Below are 18835 nucleotides of genomic sequence, written 5' to 3' on the forward strand. Positions count from 1 at the left end.
TGCTGGGTCTGAGGAAAGTTTATACTCATCAGAGAGTTCCAGCTGCCCACTTAGGGATGGCCTTGGAGAAAGGTTCCTGCTGTCCCATAAGGGGTTCACAGCAGCTACAGAAAGTTCCCCAAGCATGGAGATATTCATGTCCATGTTAACTTTGTCATGGATATGAAAGAGATTATACTGTCCATGGGGAGGCACATGCTGGGTGAAAGTTTGCATTGCCCATGGGAGCTTACGATGCGTTGAGGGAAGATTTCCATTGATTGGGATAATGTTTCATGTTCCACAGTTTACAACAGGTGTGAGGGAGAATTAGACTCAGTGGGCAGACCTGTACTCTCCACGAATGAATTCATCCTGCCTAGGGAACACTCTGCTGTAGTAAAAGGGGGTCTCTACTGTCTGTTCAGAATTGTCTCTGGCTGTGATGTGTTTTTCATGTCCACAGAGGGATTCCCACTGCTATTCAAGTTACACTGTGCATCAAGGAGACCAGTCTGTGGGAGCTCACACTGTCCAAGGCCTATATCACCTGTCATTGAGGAAAGGTGTGCACAGGGACCTGTACCCTGCCCCTGGAAGAATTACATAAAATGTAGTTAACTTAGTTACACAGTTCATTGAAATTACACTGTCATGTGGAGTTGGGGGGGGGGCAGGGGTGGTGCAGTGAGGTTGCAGGAAGCAGAATAACACAAGCTTAGCCAGGCTGCTCAGGGTCAAACCCAGCTGGGCTTCTTCCCAATTGTGTGACCTTGGGCAAGTCACTTAAACCCCCTGTGCCTCAATTTCTACATCGGTAAGAGGATAATATTTTTTAACCCTATGGCATAGGCTTGTTATGAAGATATAATTAGTTAAGATGTGCAAAGCATATAGGTCAGTGTCTCTAGCCGAATAGATCCTCAAAAATGTTAACTCTTGTTGTGATTATTATTATTCAGAAGTTTATCACTACCTGAAGAGTTTATGCTGTCACAATCTTACTGGTAACCTTGTCCATAGTTTGTATGTGTTGTGGTGGTGCTAGTGGTGATGATTTTTAGAAGGATTCTAGGGTTCAGCATATCTGTGGGGCACTTATCAATCTGTCAGGAGGCATTATGGTCCAGTGCTTGATGTCTCAGCTGTGACTATTCTTTTGTTTGTTTTTGTTTTGGGGGAGGTAATTAGGTTTGTTTATTTATTTATTTATTTATTTATTTATTTATTTATTTATTTATTTATTTATTTAATAGAGGTAATGAACCCAGGACCTCGTTCGTGCTAGGCAAGCACTCTACCACTAAGCTATACCTTGACCTCCCCAGCTGTCATGATTTTTAGCTGTGTAACTTTGGACCTGTAACCTCTCTCAGTCTCACTCTCCTCACCTGAAAAATGGGGATCATTAGAATATGTACCTCATAAAGTTAAGGTGAGGATGAAATGAGATGCCTTGCATATCATAAGTGCTCAGTAAATAGGAGTGTTGGTTTTTATGTGACCCATCCTGCATTGGACTCTAGGAAACCTCTATCATTTAAGAATTCACCATTTCTTGGCCTTTATTTGGGGCCTATTGTCAGTGATGGGTTACACTGCCCTTCAGAGAGTCGTGTGTGTATGTGTGTGTGTGTGTGTGTGTGTGTGTGTGTGTGTGTGTGTGTGTGTGTGTGTTGAATGGGGTTGAATACTTTTCATTTTGGTGAAGGGGGGTTAATATAATTGTATGAAAGTTATAGAAGCCCAGAGGGTTATTTTTTTTTAATGTTAATAGTCTTTCAACTTTATTGAATCTTTTTTGTAACTCTGCTACCAGTTAAAGTTCAGACACATGTAATAGAAATCTAAACAACACCATCGACAAATGACTGGATAAAGAAGCTGTGGTATATTTATACAATGGAATACTACCCAGACATAAAAAAGATAAAATAACACCATTTGCAGCCACATGGATGGACCTAGAGATTATCATTCTAAGTGAAATAAGCCAGAAAGAGAAAGAAAAATACCATATGATACCACTCATATGTGGAATCTAAAAAAAGAAAAGAAGAGGACACTAATGAACTCATCTACAAAACAGAAACAGACTCGCAGACGTAGTACACAATCTTATGGTTACCAGGAAAAAGGGGATAGTAAGGGATAAATTTGGGAATTTGAGATTGGCAAATGTTAGCCACTATATATAAAAATAGATTAAAAAATTTCTTCTGTATAGTACCGGGAAAAATTCTTCTATATAGCACATATATTCAATATGTTACAATAACCTTTAATGAAAAAGAATATGAAAACAAATATATGTAAGACTGGGACAATGTGCTGTATACCAGAAATTGACACATTGTAAGTGATTGTACTTCAATAGTTAGATGGATAGATAGGTAGACAAATAAATAAATAAATAAAATTAATGATCACTAAAAAAAAAAAAGGAAAGGAAAAAAAGAGAAATCCAAACAACAGTGGCTTAAACAAAATAGAGATGTATTTTCCTCTTACATCTGAAGAGAGTGAGTCACCTCATCTTTTCAGTCATACTTAGTTCCTCTATCTCAGTGGCTGCTGAAGCTCTTGACATTGGTTCCAAGTTCCAAGCAAGGATATGGGATGTAAGGGGTTGATATTTTGAATCTTTTTCCTTTCAGAAGCTTTTGTGCAAGCCTCACTCAATCCATGATTTATATCTTTTTGGCCAGGTGTGTTCTTTGGCCACCTCTATTTGAGCCGAGAGGGTTTATTATTATATTTTTATTTTTTATTTTTTGTTTTTTAATTTTTAATTCTTAATTGAAGTATAGTTGATTTACAATGTTGTGTTAGTTTCTGGTGTACAGCAAAGTATTTGTATACATAAAATTCATTTTTATATTCTTTTCCATTATAGTTTGTTACAAGATATTGAGTATAGTTCCCTGTGCTTTACAGTAGGACCCTGTTGTTTATCTGTTCTGTACGTAGTAGTTTGTATCTGCCAATCCCAAACTCCCAATTTATCCCTCCACCTGCCTCTCCCCACTGGTAACCATGTTTGTTTTCTATGTCTGTGAGTCTGTTTCTGTTTTGTAAATAAGTCATTTTAAAATTTTTTTATTTATGAAAAAATTTTTAATTATTATTTTTAAAGGAGGTATTGGGGATTGAACCCAGGACCTCATGCATGCTAAGTATGTGCTCTGTCACTGAGCTATACCCAGCCCTTGTGTCATTTTTTTAGATTCCATGTATAAGTAATACCATATAATGTTTGTATTTCTCTGTCTGACTTACTTCACTTAGAATGATAATGTCTAGGTCCAACCATGTTGCTGCAAATGGCATTATTTCATTCTCTTTTATTGCTGAATAATAGTCCATTATGTGTGGGTGTGTGTTTATATATACCCCACATTTTCTTTATCCATTTGTCTGTTGATGGGCATTTAGGTTGCTTCCATGTCTTGGCTATTGTAAACAGTGCTGCTATGAACATTGGGGTGCATGTATGTTTTTGAATTAGACTTTTCTCCAGATATATGCCCAGGAGTGGGATTGCTGGATCATATGGCAACTCTACTTTTAGTTTTTTTATTTAAGTAAACCTCTGTACTATTTTCCATAGTGGCGGTACCAATTTACATTCCCAGAAACAATATAAGAGGTTTCCCTTTTCTCCACACCTGAGTCCAGAGGGTTTAAATGGAACAGGGAGTTTTTTCTCTGTCTATGGGAAAGGGCTACATTATCCATGACTTAATAAAGCTGATGGTGATTTTGGGGTTTATTGCACCCACTGGTTGAGTCTACACTATTCATAGAGTGGTCCACCCAAGTAGGTGGCACTGTCCATGTGGGTGCACAATGCCCATAGGCTATACTGCATGATGCCATGCTGACTATGCAGCTCTACTTCACATGGAGTCACACTGCTTAGTGAGGCGACCCTGTTTATTTGCTTCTCTACACCATGCATGTGAGGTTTACCCTGGTTGTGGGAATTGACCCTGCTGCTGGAGGAGTTCACACAATTTAAACAAGTTATGTCACCTCTATGGTAGAGCACACTAATGAGGGGACAAGCCATGTGATGGGGGTACAAATTGTTTATTTGCCTTCTCACCATCTATATGGGGCTCACACTGTTATTAGAATTACAGTGCCTATACGGGGTTACACCATTTACGTGGGTTGACCTGCTGTATACAGCCCACACAGTTTATGGAGGTTGTATGGTCTGTATGGGGTTCAGATCATTTATGAGGGTTACCTTATCTGTATGAGGTTTTTGAGGGTCATGCTGCCTATATTGGGGCCCACACTGGTTTTGAGCATCACACTGTTTGAGGTTTATACTGTCCATACAAGAGTTACACTGGGTATAGGGTTTACAACAATTATGGATATTGCACTGTCTGACTGTGGGGTTATGCCAGCCGTATGTGGACTCAGTTCACTTCAGCAGATACGTATTACCAGCCTACTCTATGACAGACTCTGTTCTAGGCACTGGTGATAGAGCAGTGAAGAATGCAGATTAGGGGGAAGGGTATAGCTCAAGTAGTAGAATATGTGCTTAGCATGCAGGAGGTCCTGGGTTCAATCCCCAGCACCTCCTCTAAAAATAAGTAAATAAACCTAATTACCTACCCCCCTCAAAAAACAATAAAAGAATGCAGATCAAGTAAATCCCTGTCTTTGTGGAGATGGCATTCAGTAGGACAAGTGCACTTTTTATGGAAGTTTCCCTCTTTATGGGATTCACATCAGGATTCATACTTTAGGGGGTTACACTGGCATCAGTCCAGGAGGGTTTCTCTGTGTGTTTGGGGCTTCATTTATTGGTATTACATTGGGCATAAGGGGGTTTGCTGTCCAAAGATTGAGCTTATTCGTTCATTATTGATTGTCATGCTCTGGGGATACTATAGGCAACAAAACAGGCAAAACCCCCTACCTTCTTAGAGGTGACATTATGGAGGAGGGATTCAGATGACAAGCAAATACATTATGGAAACACATGTCACATGATCAGTGCTATAGAGAAAAATAGTGCATAAAAGGGACAAAGGGATCTCGGAATGCGGCTGAAATTTAAAATATAGTCGTCAGGCAGGGTCTTCCTGGGAAGGTGGTTTTTGAGTAAAAACCTGAAGGGCGTGAGGGACGAACTATGCAGACCTCTGAGGGAAAAGCCTTCCAGGCAGATGGAATAACATGGGCAAAATCCCCGAGGGAGGAATATGCCTGGCATAGTCAAGAAATAGCGGAGAGACTGGAGTGAAGTTGGAGAAGACACGAAGGAGAAAGGTGGGAAGTGAGGTCGGGAAGGAAGGGCCTTGCAAGCAAGGAGTGGTAAAAGCCAGGAGTTGGCTTCTACTCCCGGTGAGCAGAGGGGCTGCTGGAGGGTTTAAGGCAGCAAAGGGATGCCCCTCTGATTTACTAGAATCCTTCTGGCTGCAGGTAGAGCAGACTGTAGAGGCCAGTGGCAGCAGGGAGACCAGTGAACAGACCCCAGACCAGGGTGGGCATGACGAAGAGTAGCTGATTCTGAAATAGCTGAAGGTAGAGCTGATGGGAGTTTCTCTCAGATTGGATGCTGGAAGAGAGAAAGGAGTCGAGGATGACTCCAAGCTGTTCAGCCTGAGCAACCAGCAAAATGGAGTTGCAGTTTCTTGAGATGGGGAAGATGAGGGTGGGGGACAGTCTGGAGGAGCTCAGGAAGACCATTTGGACTTGGCAAACTTAAGAAATCTAAGTGGAGACGCTGGTGGAAGCAATTCAATGTGCAAGATTGGAGTTCAGGGGAGAGTTCTGAGTTGCAGATAGAAATTTGGGTGCAATCAGCATAGAGATGGTATGTGAAACTGTGGGCCTGGCGGAGGTCATCAAGGGAAGGGGTGTGGGTGGAGAAGAGGACCTGGGACTGAGCCCTGGGGCTGCTCTACATTTCAAGTCAGGGAGATGACAGAGGATGATATAAGGTGGTGACATTTTCCATTTGGCAATGGCCACACTGCTTAGATGGCTATGCTATCCATATAAAGTGGATCATACTAAGGGAACTACAATGTTCATAGAGTAATAGTGGTTCATTATTGCTCAGATGGGTGATGGGGGGTTGTGATTATGATTTTTATCATCCACACAGTTTCCTTCCCAGGAGTGAACTCTGTGAAGAGTTGTGACTTCTGTGGGGACAGGTTCTGTCCATGCCTTTGCCTGACAATAATAGGAGAAATGTTATCTGTGTCAGGACAGTAAACTGGAACAAGAACTTCTGCGTCCCTGGGAATGGGGGTGTCCTCACTGTCCAGACAGAGTTGTTCTCTCCATGCAGTTCTACACTATTCATCCCAGGCAAATCCTAGGTCTGTGAGAGGCTGTGATTTTCACCCGACCCAGGGGCATTTGTGGGGACTTTCCATAGTGAACTGGGGAAAGGTGTGTGGGGGGGTCCTTGTTCATTGCAGTTGACATGGCCTTGGTGGGATGGTATGTCTTCAAGGAATGACCAGTGGTGATAAATAGTTTCCATCACAAGTTCATAACACCTTGGTGTTTCACACAGCAATGGTGGGGTTCACCATCCTTGGGGGTGGCTTTTGGTGTTCACAAGGCAGTTGAACTATCCAAGACACTGGCATGGGGTAGGGTATAGCTCAGTGGTAGAACATGTGCTTGGCATGCATGAGGTCCTGGGCTCAATACCCAGTGCCTCTGTTAAGGGGAAAAAAAAGTTGAACTATCCAAGATGGTCCACATTTCTATGGTGGAGTCACACCCTGAGGGTTTATAATATCCATGAACAGGTCATTTTTATCAGGGACTCCCATTCTCTGTGGATGGTTAAGACTCTCCCATGAGGCATGCCCACCATCCATGCTTCTGTTTCATAGAATCAATGGGATTGACTTATCCAACTGTGGGATTGATTTATCCAACTGGGTCAAGGTAGGATTATGCCATTAACAGGCAATTTCACTGTCAATTCTATGTTCTACTGTTGGAGTCTGTAGGGTGAGGGTGCTTACATCATCCACCGGGTATATCGTTCACTCTGCTAATAATTATTACCAGTATTTATTGTGTACTTACATCAAATCTCTGATTTCTCACAATAGCCTAATCATGTAGGGCCTATTGGTAATCCCTATTTTACAGATGAGGAAACTGAAGCTCAAAGAGGTAAATTCACTTGCTCTTTGTCACATACAGGAAATAGCAGAGTTAGGGTTGCAACCCCTGTAGGGGTCACTGAGGCTGTTACTGAGTCCAAACTCATTCTGCTCACCAAACAATGGGCCAGTAAATTGGGAGACAAGGTATTGGGGCAAGGAAGAAGAACTTTATTCAGAAAGCCAGCAGACAGAGAAGATGGTGGACTAATGTCCTAGAGAACCATCTTCCCTGAGTTTGAATTCAGGCTTCTTTTATACTAAAAGGGAAGAGGGTAAAGTCCTGTTTCCGGCCAGACCCTGAGGGGGATGTGTTGATTTCTTCCTTTTGCAGGCATTTACTGGTGGACCTGGTCTGGATGCTTCCTTTGAGCTGAACAAAGGTACTTTAGCTTAATGCTCATTACCTGGCAGGCAAGGTTCCCAGAGATGGGCCATTACGTATAATCTAAGCTGCATGTATAATATAGGCAACATTCCTTTAGCGATTAACAAGTAATAGAATACAAAGTTTAAAGTAAAAGAAACAGATCTACTGTAGATTCAGATTTGTTCAGATTTGTTTTTCTCTATTACAAAGCTGTTACAGACCTATTATCTTTTAAACTTTGCATCATTTTTTTCTGAGTTGGGGCAGAAAAGGAGGTAGTAAAATACAGAGGTTAAGGGTGGTGATTTTGAGTCAGCTAGATATATTGGGTTGGAATCCTGACTCCAACACTTTCAGAGCCTCACTTTCTTAATCTGTAAATGGGGCTAACGATAGTAATTCCCTTCTTTGGGGTTTTGTGAGGGTTGAATAAGATGCCCTGACAATGTTGGCCCAGTGCCTGGCACATCATGAGCGTTTGTAATTCGGGAGCTGTTATAATAACAATGATGATGATTATTATTGCTGGACCACACTGCTCCCAGAGGGTTACAATATCCGTGGGGGAGCTTCACTGTCCGTAGGCAAGGTTACATAATTCCCCAGGGGTTGATGTTTCCCCAGAGGCCTTGGTTTCCCTGTGGAAGAGGCCTGAGACTTCTGAGGCACTGGGTGAGGGACAGCTCTAACACAGCTAGGAACCCAGCAACGGGAGCTAGCCTTGAAGCCATAAGAACTCAGAGCCTGACCCTTTAGGCCTTCCCTCTCAGTGACCAGTTCCTCTCACCCTATCTACTCTGTCTTAGGCTCTCGGAGCATCACCTGCAGCACTCTCCCTCCACCTCCCCGCCCCGGCCCCGCCCCATTTCTCTTCTTTGGTACCTCAGTCTTATTTGAGACTGTTTCCTGGCTTAGCCTGTGAATATAGCTTCTATTTGCCCTCTACCCCGCTGCTGCTGGCTCCTACTGGCCATCTGATCATTGCTGATTTCCTGTCAGGCTCCATCCATTCCTCCCAGCTGTAGAGAACAGTCTTAACACTGCCCTACGCGCTGGCCTTCATCCTTAAGCCCTGCCTTCCTCTCTCCTGGCAACCCCCCAGTGCCCCTTGGGAGCACATTTGTTCAGACTTTGGTCACCCCCACGCATCCTGACTCCACCTCCGGAACCCCCTGCCCTGGAGGTGGAGGTGGGGGTACCTCCGGAGGGGCCACCGTGTCCCTAGGACAGCTGCAGTCTGGGGATGGGGGTGCTCCCTAGTGCATTCTCTCTGGTCACTTCCTCCCCAGCTGGGATTGGGGCTATATGGAAGGACAAGACCCCATCCCCGGAGGAGCGGAGGACACAGCCGCCTCCCCATTTCCGATACTGGGAAATGCTTCCCACTCATTCCACCGCACCCCTGGACAGCTGCTCCCATTCAGGCTCAGGGTTGGGGGTGCCAGGTAAGGCCAGGCTGGGAAATGTGGTCTTGATCATCCTCCAAGGTCTTGACCTGGCCCCTCAGCAGAAAAGATTCCGCCTCCTCCCAAAAGGTTCATACGTCCTCCTTAGAAATGTTTCTGACACCCATCAGAAGGTACCCCCCCAAATCCTTTTACAGGCTTCCAAAGAAAGTCTGGACTCCCGCAATGGGCGGGAGAGGAGGAGGGGCGGCACGTCGCGGGTCCTGAGGACATAAGTTATCCGCAGATTTGGAGCCTCAGAGAAGGGTCATGACCCCTAGGACCCCATCCCACCTCTGCCCCCTCCTTCCTCCGCCCCCTACTCCCCACCCCGTCGCGCGGCCCCTTTAAGCCCAGAGCCGGCCGGTCCTCAGTGGCTGAGAGCCGGCGAGTGTGTGTGTGAGTGTGCGGGGAGGGGGCGGGCGCAGTGTCTCCATGGCGACGCGGCGGTGACGTCGCCGGCCGGGGGGCGTGGGCGTCCCGGCCCCGGAGTGCGATATTAACCCGGGAGGCGGCGGCGGGGAGGGGAGAGGCTCTGAGAGGCGAGGCCGGGTGAATCGGCGAGGGCGGCCCGACGGGCGCGGGACGGGACGGGGCAGCGCGGGCGCCGGGAGCTGCGGCCCGGAGTCGGGGCGCCTCGCCCGGGGCCCCCCAGCATGAAGACCCCGGCGGACACAGGTGGGGGCGGGGGCAGCACGTGTGGGGGAGACTTGTTGCCCTGGGAAACCAGGCGGAGAAACTTTGGGGGGGCTGAAGGGTTCCGGGGGAGCCCGAGTGATCCCCAGTTCCGGGGGACCCCCCCCAAGCACTCGAGACCTGTTGCTTCTTGCGGCGCGAGCAGGGGTGCTGCATGGGACCCCCAATTCCTGGCTCTGGGCATAGTGCTGTGGGTGCTTCGAGTCCTGGTCCTCTCCCTGCTTGGATCCCAAAAGCTGGGCTCTTCCCTACTCCTGGGATCACGGGGGTGGCGGGGTTCCTCCCCGCCGCTCTGTCACGTTGCACTCTGGGGGCCGGGACGTGTGCGGGGTGTTGGGGGGGCCTGTCCACAGGCCCCGCTATTCCTGATTCCGCGCTGCGCGGTCTGGCCCGTGACCTTCACCGCGATGCGTGCCCCGCACCGGCTGAGAAGGGGATACGGGATGGCCTCTAGGAGGAGGGCGTGAGTGGGAAGCCCGGGACTCGGGGTCCGGGCTGCGCCGCCCCTCCCCCGCCCGTCTCCGCCTGCTCCTCGCTCCCCCGCCCGCGCCGAGTCGCAAAGTTCCAAAGCGCAGCCCGAACGTTCGAAAAAGGAACTTTTTGTTTCCGACCTTAGAACGCGCGGCTTTAAGGTGGCTCCGGAGAGACCTGGGACCCCTCCTCCCGCGTCGCCCGGGGCCGGGGGTCGAGGAGGGTGGGGAAGGTGGGGGACGTGGAGGCTTTCCCCTGGCCACCGGCCCCCCCCCCCCGTCATCCAGCTCTTCTCTTTCAACCGGCCGTCTCTTCCCTCCGCCACCTCTTCCCCGCCAACTTGCTCCTCCTTAAGGGGCCTAGGTTCCCCTCCCCCCCGTCAGTCGGCGGGCGGGGGGCAGCAGGATTAACCCCCCTCCCACTCGGACTTTCCCCCCTCCCCTCCCCCGCCGCCCCCGGGCTCTAGCGGGCTGGACTTTGCGCCCGAGCGCGCTGGGGGAGGGGTCCCAGCCGCCCCCTGCCCGTCTACCCCGTCGGAATCCGGCCCGGGGCGGGGACGGGGGAGGGGGAAGGGGGCCGGGCGCCGCTGTTCAAACTTGTTTCCTTCCCCCGGCGGCGGCGGTGGCGGCCGCCGCGGCTAGGGCTTCTGTGTGCGGGTGTGTGCCCCGACCGGCCCACCCACCCCGGCCCCCCCTCGTTCGGCGGGTGGGGGCGGCTCTTAAAGGGCTCCGGCGCCTGGGGAGTGGGGCCGAGGAGGCTGGGTGTGGGGCAGGGGTTCGGAGTGCAGTAGGGTCAGTCACGTGCGTCCCACATACTCTGGCTCCCAAAGGCTCCACGGCCGCTGGGCCTTGGGGGCAGCAGGAGCCTCCCCTCGCCCGAGGAGGGGGCCGAAATACCCAGACAACCCCGCCTCGTCTTCCCTCCCTGCTACGGGCCTTCGCCTGTTGGGACCGGCTGGGCCGCTCCCCTAACCCAGTCTTGGGGCCGCGCGGTGTGTGGGATCTCTGGATGGGGGAAGGGGCGGGGGCCTGGTCTGGCCTCCCCATCGGTCCGTCAGTCCATCTGCCTCCTGGCTGGCCGCTGCGCGCCCCTCCGATCCTCCATCCCGGCCTCTCTCTCCTGTGCCGCGGCTGTTTCCCACTTCCTGTTTTCTTCCCGGCTCTGGCGCCACTGAGGGCTGCCTGGAGTGGGGGAGGTGGTGGGGCCCCCCCAGGAGGCCGGCTTGTTCTTCCTCTACCACCACCCCTCCCTTCCGACTCCCATAGTCCCTTTAAAAAAAGTTGGGGCAGTCATGTGAATTTGGGGGGTGCCGAAGAGTTCTGCACACACACACCCAGGTTTCCACAGTCTGGGAGATTCCCTACCCCGCCTCTGGGACCCAGGTGTGCCTTCTGGGACCCCGCCATCCCAGCCCTTCCTGTCTGCTGCCTCATCTCCACCCTGTCTCGCAATGTCTTCAATTCCTCTCTCAGTGTCGGCTGGTCTATCTCTGCCTTACTGTCCCCTCATGCTCCAGAGGTCCTGAACCCCCAAGCTTTCTTGGTGTAGGCCCGGTGGTTCCCTGTTTTAAGCACGTGGACCCATACAACACACACACACACATGCTCCCCTTGCCCGTGCCTGGCTCCTGGCTCCAAAGCCTGGGGAACAGAGCCCCATTGAGACACCCTGACGTCACCCCCCATCTTCCTTCTCCCCCCAAAGCTGGGAACAGGCCCTCATGTATGCCGTGTCTGATGAGGAAAGCTCGTGTTGGGGTGGGCTGGGAGTGGGGACGGTCCTTGCCACGAGTGGGAACCAACCGTCCTGGCCCGCCCTGGGAAGGGCGTTGTTCAGGGAGGGGGGCTTAACAAGGGGGCCTGGGACAGCCCCCGGAATGCAGCTTGAGGCCTTTCCAGAGACCCCCACCTCCCTTCCGAGTTCCCTTTGTGTTGCATGTAGTCTCTCTCACTCCTTCTCTTCTGCAAAGTTTATTTTTAGCCTTCTGCTCCCCCGCTCCCAGGACTGTCGCTGCATACACGTTGCCTGGTTACCGGGACAAGGAGGCTGGGGCTGGTGGGCTGGGAAGGGTGGCTTTAATTTTGGGGGGAGTGTGGAAATCAGTATACCCCCAACCCCAGAGTGATGTCTCAGGGGCTCTCCCACCCCCTTGTCTGAGCCAGATTGGAGCTTAGGTTGGGGGAGCATGGAGCTTGGTGCCTTGAAGGGAGCTAGGAGCTTTTTGGAGGGGGGTTGGAGGGTACATGGAGCGGGTGGTCTCTGGATTCCCAAGGCCCTCTGGGCCCTGAACAAGACCCTGGGACCTGGTTCTTTAAAAGGATGAAGATAATGAGGTGTACACCTGGATTCCCAAGAGAGGGATGGGGCTGTGGATGCTGGGGTCCATGGGAGGTGTTACCAGGGACTGTCATTTCTGAATGGAGCTGGGGATGCTGGTACAGGACCCTGGGTCTGTGACCAGCTGGAGGTCATATCCCTGGAGCCCAGAGGGGCTGGTTTGAAGCTGGGATTTCTCAGTGGGGCGGGGACCAGGTGGGGAATGCTGGCCATCCCAGTCTACCCAAGGCCAGGGGTCAGGGAGCTGGGTCCCTGTGGGGGTTAGAGTCAGTTCTGGTGTACAGGGTGTAGTCCCTGTGGGAACAGGAACTGCCGATCCCATGTCCCCATGGGGAAGGATCCCCTGTTGGATTCCAGACTTGGGTGGAGTCTTTGGGGGAGGTTCCACGTTGCCCCAGGCCTGGTTGGTACCTGCTTGTGCTGGGGCTTGAGCCAGGGCCAGGGGAGGGAGGCTGACCCTTGCAGCCTGACTGGGACTTGGGAACCCGCCCATCCCTAGCTAGCCACCTTGGCCTTCTCCCTCTGGTGGCACCAGGGCCCCTGCCCTGCCTCCCCCTCCTTCTCTTCCCCCCTTTCCCTCCTCCCACCCCTCCATTACCGGCTGCCTAGTGCTGAATTATTGATGGCCTCTGATTACCCGGGGGTTTGGGAAATGACAACAACCGCAGCCCCCCATTCTCCCCTCCCAGGCTGCCCACCCCCTCCAGGGACCAGCCAGCCCACCACCAACCTCTACCCAAGGTTAATGCTGGGGGCGGGTAGGTAGGTGGGCAGAGAAGAAGCTGAGGATGAGAAGGCAGAAGGGGGGAAAAGGCTGCAGCGAGCAGTGCCTGTTCAGTCTTGAGGCCTGGACTGAGGTCTTCCAGCCAGGTTTGGTCCATGGGCCCGTGTCTGGGGAGGGCAGTGGAGCACAGGAGGGTCCAGGGCTTGATGGGGGGGGGCTCTCTCAGACAGTCTGGGTTTCACTCTCCAGGGAAGACAGAAGCCTCTGTGTGTGCAAGCGCTGACCTCATCGTCAACCAGCCACCCCACCCCTCCTGGTCCTTTTAAGAAAAAAAAAAATCCTTCTCTCAGGTCCTAGGGTGGGAGTAAGGGCTCCCGTAGGTCTTGGGAGGGAGACAGCATATGTTTCTAGGAGGGTACCAGAGGAGATGGAGGGGCGTGGTATGACTCCCTGAATGAGAGTGGGGGTGGGCTGGGGGGGCTCGCCCCAACCCGTCTGGCCACGTGTGCCCCTTCCTGCCCCTCCCCCACTGGCAGCCCTGCCCGCCGGCCTGGCTTGGTGCCTGGCCCCCTGGCACTGGCCCCGGGACCCGCCGCCGACGGTTTCCTGTTTCTCCCGGTGTCGCTGGAGCAGGCTCCAGCTTCCCCTCCCCCCAGCTCCTGTCTAGCCCCCTCACACTCAGACAGACACACACTGTCTCGTCTCCCTCTAACCAGGCCCTGACTTGGCTAAGGGGAGACGGATTTCCCCATGTTGAGGGTGGGGTAGGAGGTGGACCTTGGGATGGGCCCCAGGGGCCCAGACTTGGCGTCCTGACCCAGGGCCGCGCCCCTGCCTCCTGTCCCCAGGGTTTGCCTTCCCGGATTGGGCCTACAAGCCGGAATCGTCCCCTGGCTCGAGGCAGATCCAGCTGTGGCACTTTATTCTGGAGCTGCTGCGAAAGGAGGAGTACCAGGGTGTCATCGCCTGGCAGGGAGACTACGGGGAGTTTGTCATCAAGGACCCGGACGAGGTGGCTCGGCTCTGGGGTGTCCGCAAGTGCAAGCCCCAGATGAATTATGACAAGCTGAGCCGGGCCCTGCGGTGAGGAGGGCAGAGGCCCCTGGGCAGAGATGGACAGCCCCGCACTGGTTGGGAGCCCTGACCCATGGGAGCAGGCTTTGGGTTAGACCCCTGGCTCTGCCAAATCTCACCTGCATGACCTTAGGCAAGACCAAGCCTTCTCTAAGCCCCTTTGTCACACAGCGGTGTTCTGAGGAGAGTATAGTCACTGATGTGGTCTCTAGTCTGGCCCCAGAACTGAGGAGAGAGCTGGTCCCCACCTTCTGGGCCCTCGATTTCTCTGGTGTGGCCCATGTATCTTGGTCGCCTTTTGTGAACAGCACTAACATGTCAAGGTATAGGGTCTAGACTTGGGTCCTATGTGATCGACCATCCAATGGTGTTCGTCTGTCTACAGCTATTATTACAACAAACGCATTCTGCACAAGACCAAGGGGAAACGGTTCACCTACAAGTTCAACTTCAACAAACTGGTGCTGGTTAATTACCCTTTCATTGATGTGGGGTTGGCTGGTGAGTATAGGCGCTGGTGGGCGTGGCCTCAGAGGGAGACAGGGTCTGTCTGAATATTCAGGCTAGGCCAGGGGCCTTGACACTATATCTCCCCTCTTTTGCCAGGGGGTGCAGTGCCCCAGAGCGCCCCGCCAGTGCCATCAGGCGGCAGCCACTTCCGCTTCCCTCCCTCAACGCCCTCCGAGGTGCTCTCCCCCACCGAGGACCCCCGCTCACCACCGGCCTGCTCTTCATCTTCATCCTCCCTTTTCTCGGCTGTGGTCGCCCGACGCTTGGGACGAGGCTCTGTCAGTGACTGTAGCGATGGCACGTCAGAGCTGGAAGAGCCACTGGGAGAGGACCCCCGGGCCCGACCACCTGGCCCTCTGGAGCTGGGTGCCTTCCGTGGGCCCCCACTGGCCCGCCTGCCCCATGACCCTGGCGTCTTCCGTGTCTACCCCCGGTCCCGGGGTGGCCCTGAGCCTCTTAGCCCTTTCCCTGTGTCGCCTCTAGCCGGGCCTGGCTCCCTGCTACCCCCTCAGCTCTCACCGGCTCTGCCCATGACACCCACCCACCTGGCCTACACTCCCTCACCCACGCTGAGCCCTATGTATCCCAGTGGTGGCGGGGGCCCCAGCGGCTCTGGGGGAGGCTCCCACTTCTCCTTCAGCCCTGAGGACATGAAACGGTACCTGCAGGCCCACACCCAAAGCGTCTACAACTACCACCTCAGCCCCCGCGCCTTCCTGCACTACCCTGGGCTGGTGGTGCCCCAGCCTCAGCGCCCTGACAAGTGCCCGCTACCGCCCATGGCACCTGAGACCCCACCAGTCCCCTCCTCAGCCTCGTCCTCTTCTTCCTCCTCTTCCTCTCCATTCAAGTTTAAGCTCCAGCCGCCCCCGCTGGGACGCCGGCAGCGGGCAGCTGGGGAGAAGGCTCCTGCGGGCCCTGACAAGAGCAGTGGCATTGCTGTTGGTGGTGGTGGCAGCGCGGGCGGGCTGGTTGAGGGGGCTGGGGCCCTGGCCCCTCCACCACCGCCGCCGCAGATCAAGGTGGAGCCTATCTCGGAAGGTGAATCGGAGGAGGTGGAGGTGACTGACATCAGCGATGAGGATGAGGAAGACGGGGAGGTATTCAAGACTCCTCGTGCCCCACCTGCGCCCCCAAAGCCCGACCCCGGCGAGGCACCCGGGGCAGCCCAGTGCATGCCCCTCAAGCTGCGCTTTAAACGGCGCTGGAGTGAAGACTGTCGCCTAGAGGGGGGTGGGGGCCCCACTGGGGGCCTCGAGGATGAGGGTGAGGACAAGAAGGTTCGAGGGGAGGGGCCTGGGGAGGCTGGGGGGCCCCTCACCCCAAGGCGGGTGAGCTCCGACCTCCAGCACGCTACAGCCCAGCTCTCTCTGGAGCATCGAGATTCCTGAGGGCTGTGGACAGGGGACCCCGTTCCCCCCACCCCCCATGCTTCTTTTGCTGCCTTAACCCCCCCATGCCCTGGAGGTGAGGGCAGCTTTCTAGTCTCTTCCCTGCCTCCTCCCTTTTCCCTCCCCCATGTTTTGTATAAAACTTTTAATTTCTTTTTTTTTTTTTAATGGTGTGGGTGGGTGGGTGCCCAGGGCTGGGGGCTGTCCCCTGTCTCCATGGGTTACTAAGCTCCGGGCAAAGTGGTGGTGGGGGGAGGGAGGGGGAACTTAAGGGGGCCACCTCCATTCTGGGGAATTTATATTTGAACTGAGGTTCTGGCCTCAAAGCCCAGGAACTTTTTTATTACAATCGTTTAGGAAGTAAAGCCTTGTCTCCCTCCCTGTTCTCTGCCTCCTGTACCTCTCTCCACCCCCCGGCCATCCTCAGCCCCAGTCCTGCCTTCCCTGCCCCTCCAGGGGCCATGAGTGCCTGGATTTCTCATACCCTACAGGGTTGCAGCAGGGGAGGGAGGGACATTTTAATGATGAACCAAAAATTCCGTGTTGGGGAGGGTGGGGGGCAGAGGAGGGTGAGGGGTGCCGCCCATAGGCCACAAATCTCTACAAGTGCCTGCTATCCCTCTCCTCCCCACCCCAGCACCGGTCCAAACCCTTCACCCCCAGCTGCTCCTAGGACTAGCCCTTAGGCAGGCGGGTGGGGAGGGGGTGCCCTGAAACCAAACTGGAAGCCCCCTCTGCCTCTCAGCTGGGGCCCCTGGGGTGGGGGTCTGTGGTCAAGCCTTATTCTGTATTGGGGATGGAGGGTGGTGGGGAGGGAATCTGGGGGCTGCTGGAGAATGTATTCAAAACAATAAAACTTTGGACCTTTGGATGCAGTGACCTGTCCTGGGTGCTGGGTGCAGCCACCACAGGGCCACAGCCTTTGCTTGGTTCTTAAGGACAGGGGCCTGGACTGGACCCCACCCCCCAACTGTGGGTTTATTGCCAGAGGGCCTAACCCCATCTAAATGGGTTAAATCTAGGCCTGGGAAATGAATTCCTGACTTTGAGGGGGCACTTAACTCCCCATACCTGGTGATGAAGGTCCTAGGCATACTCTGGCCCTCTTGACTGCACCCATCTTAAATGGGGGATCAGCTCATCCTTGGGTGCACTTAGGACTAAAACACCACAGCATTGCCCTTGCTCTTCGGCCTTAAAATGCCTTTCCTCTCCGAATTCCTATCCATGCCTCCAGGCTCTGGTGGAGGACTGGAGTTCCTTTGCATTACCTCTAGCGTCCTCCCACACATCACTCTCCTTAAGGGCCCTTCTGAGTTAATCTGGGAGCCTTTTGGCAACAGGCCTGCAGTATGTCTTGAATGTAGAACCTTGCAAAGTACCTTAGTGATCTTCTATCAAACCATTGGAACACACTCCACCAGCAAGGTGGGGGCAAGTGGCTGACTTAAATGACTTGCCCAAGGCCTTAGGTCCAGCCAGGACTATAAATGAGGTCAGTCTCTGAAGCCTATGTTCTTCCAACAACTAAGTTTTCCTAAAGCCAGGATGATTGGATCAAGACCAGGACCTCAAGGTCATAGGATCCAAAAAGTGAGGCCATAGATCTAGAAGCCCAAGTTAGAGAACTTGAATCAGAGATGAAAGAATCAGGAGGAGGAATCCAAGCTGGAGGTGCCCTTAGAGACAGCACGATCCCTTTGGTGCAGGTGAGGTGCCTGAGGCCCAGAGAGGGGAAGGGGTTTCCCCAAGGCCACACAGCTGCTAAGAGATGGAGTGGGAACTGAGGGCTCAGGGCCTGTTGGACTGACCTCACTGAAACTCACCGTGAGGGGGAAGGAACTGGCAACTCCACTTCATCCTCATTTCATGCTGCCCAGGGTGGGTGGTCCCAAATGATGTCTGTTGGCAGTGAAGAGAAGAGCCAGGGCTGGGGTCCTGGCAGAAAACAGGCTCCTGTGGCAGCCTGCGGGCAACTGCTCCCTCTCCTGGGTGATGTAAGTCACTCCCTGGGGTGGGGGCCACTGGGATATTTCTGGAAGTTGGGATGAGGCATGTCTCCTGGCAACACAGATGCAGCTGAGTTGGTGGTGGTGGTGTGATGGAGAAAGGGGGATGTCATCACTTTGTGGAGGAGGGAAGCCCCTGATTAGTAGTCTCAGCCCCTGATTCTAGAGCCTTCAAAGCACCTCTAAGCCAGGTCAAATATGGATTCAAAAGTGCTCAGCTCCAGAACTGCTTTCAGGTCAGACCACAGCCCAGCCAGACTTACTGCGGCAAATTCTGGCTAAGTAGATGTCACAGGTGGCATTTGGTCTTGAAAACTCCAGCGGCTTCTCTAATCTTTAATGACCCATCCAAATCTATTCAGTATTTGCAAGACCATACCCTTGCTCTTTCCCACATCCTCTGGGATCTCTGATTCCAAGTAGAAAGTCCAAATCTCATGACACTTCAGTTAATGCATCCCATCGGAGACCCTCTTCATACCTATAACCCCTAGCATCCCTACAGACTCCCAAAGCTCCTTCCGGACGCATTTCAAGCATCCCTCACCTCTTCAGGTCCCTCAGAGATCCCCTCAGTCACCAGTAGTTTCTCGGTCTTCCACAGACCTTTTATAGGCACCCCAAGTCTTCTCTGACTTCACTGGTTCCCAGTAAGACCACTTCACC

At 52.8% G+C, this 18835-nt stretch overlaps 1 protein-coding gene across 3 annotated transcripts in view; it reads left to right on the plus strand.

The window, feature by feature from the left end:
• ERF (ETS2 repressor factor) overlaps positions 1–17029 on the plus strand; it is an 18289-nt gene extending 1260 nt beyond the window's left edge. Inside the window, exons 1-4 of one of the 3 annotated variants that reach the window (XM_064489364.1) lie at positions 7501–7525; positions 14034–14268; positions 14645–14760; positions 14866–17029. In XM_064489364.1, coding sequence (XP_064345434.1) covers positions 14237–14268; positions 14645–14760; positions 14866–16160 — 1443 coding nt within the window. In that variant the 5' untranslated portion in view covers positions 7501–7525; positions 14034–14236 and the 3' untranslated portion in view covers positions 16161–17029. Of the gene's footprint in view, positions 1–7500; positions 7526–9467; positions 9636–14033; positions 14269–14644; positions 14761–14865 lie in introns of those variants that run through there. The other 2 variants (XM_010981442.3, XM_064489363.1) reach the window with 2 other exon arrangements.
• Positions 17030–18835: the final 1806 nt, after the last annotated feature.

The sequence above is a fragment of the Camelus dromedarius genome, chromosome 9 (assembly GCF_036321535.1).
Source record: "Camelus dromedarius isolate mCamDro1 chromosome 9, mCamDro1.pat, whole genome shotgun sequence".
NCBI lineage: Eukaryota > Metazoa > Chordata > Mammalia > Artiodactyla > Camelidae > Camelus > Camelus dromedarius.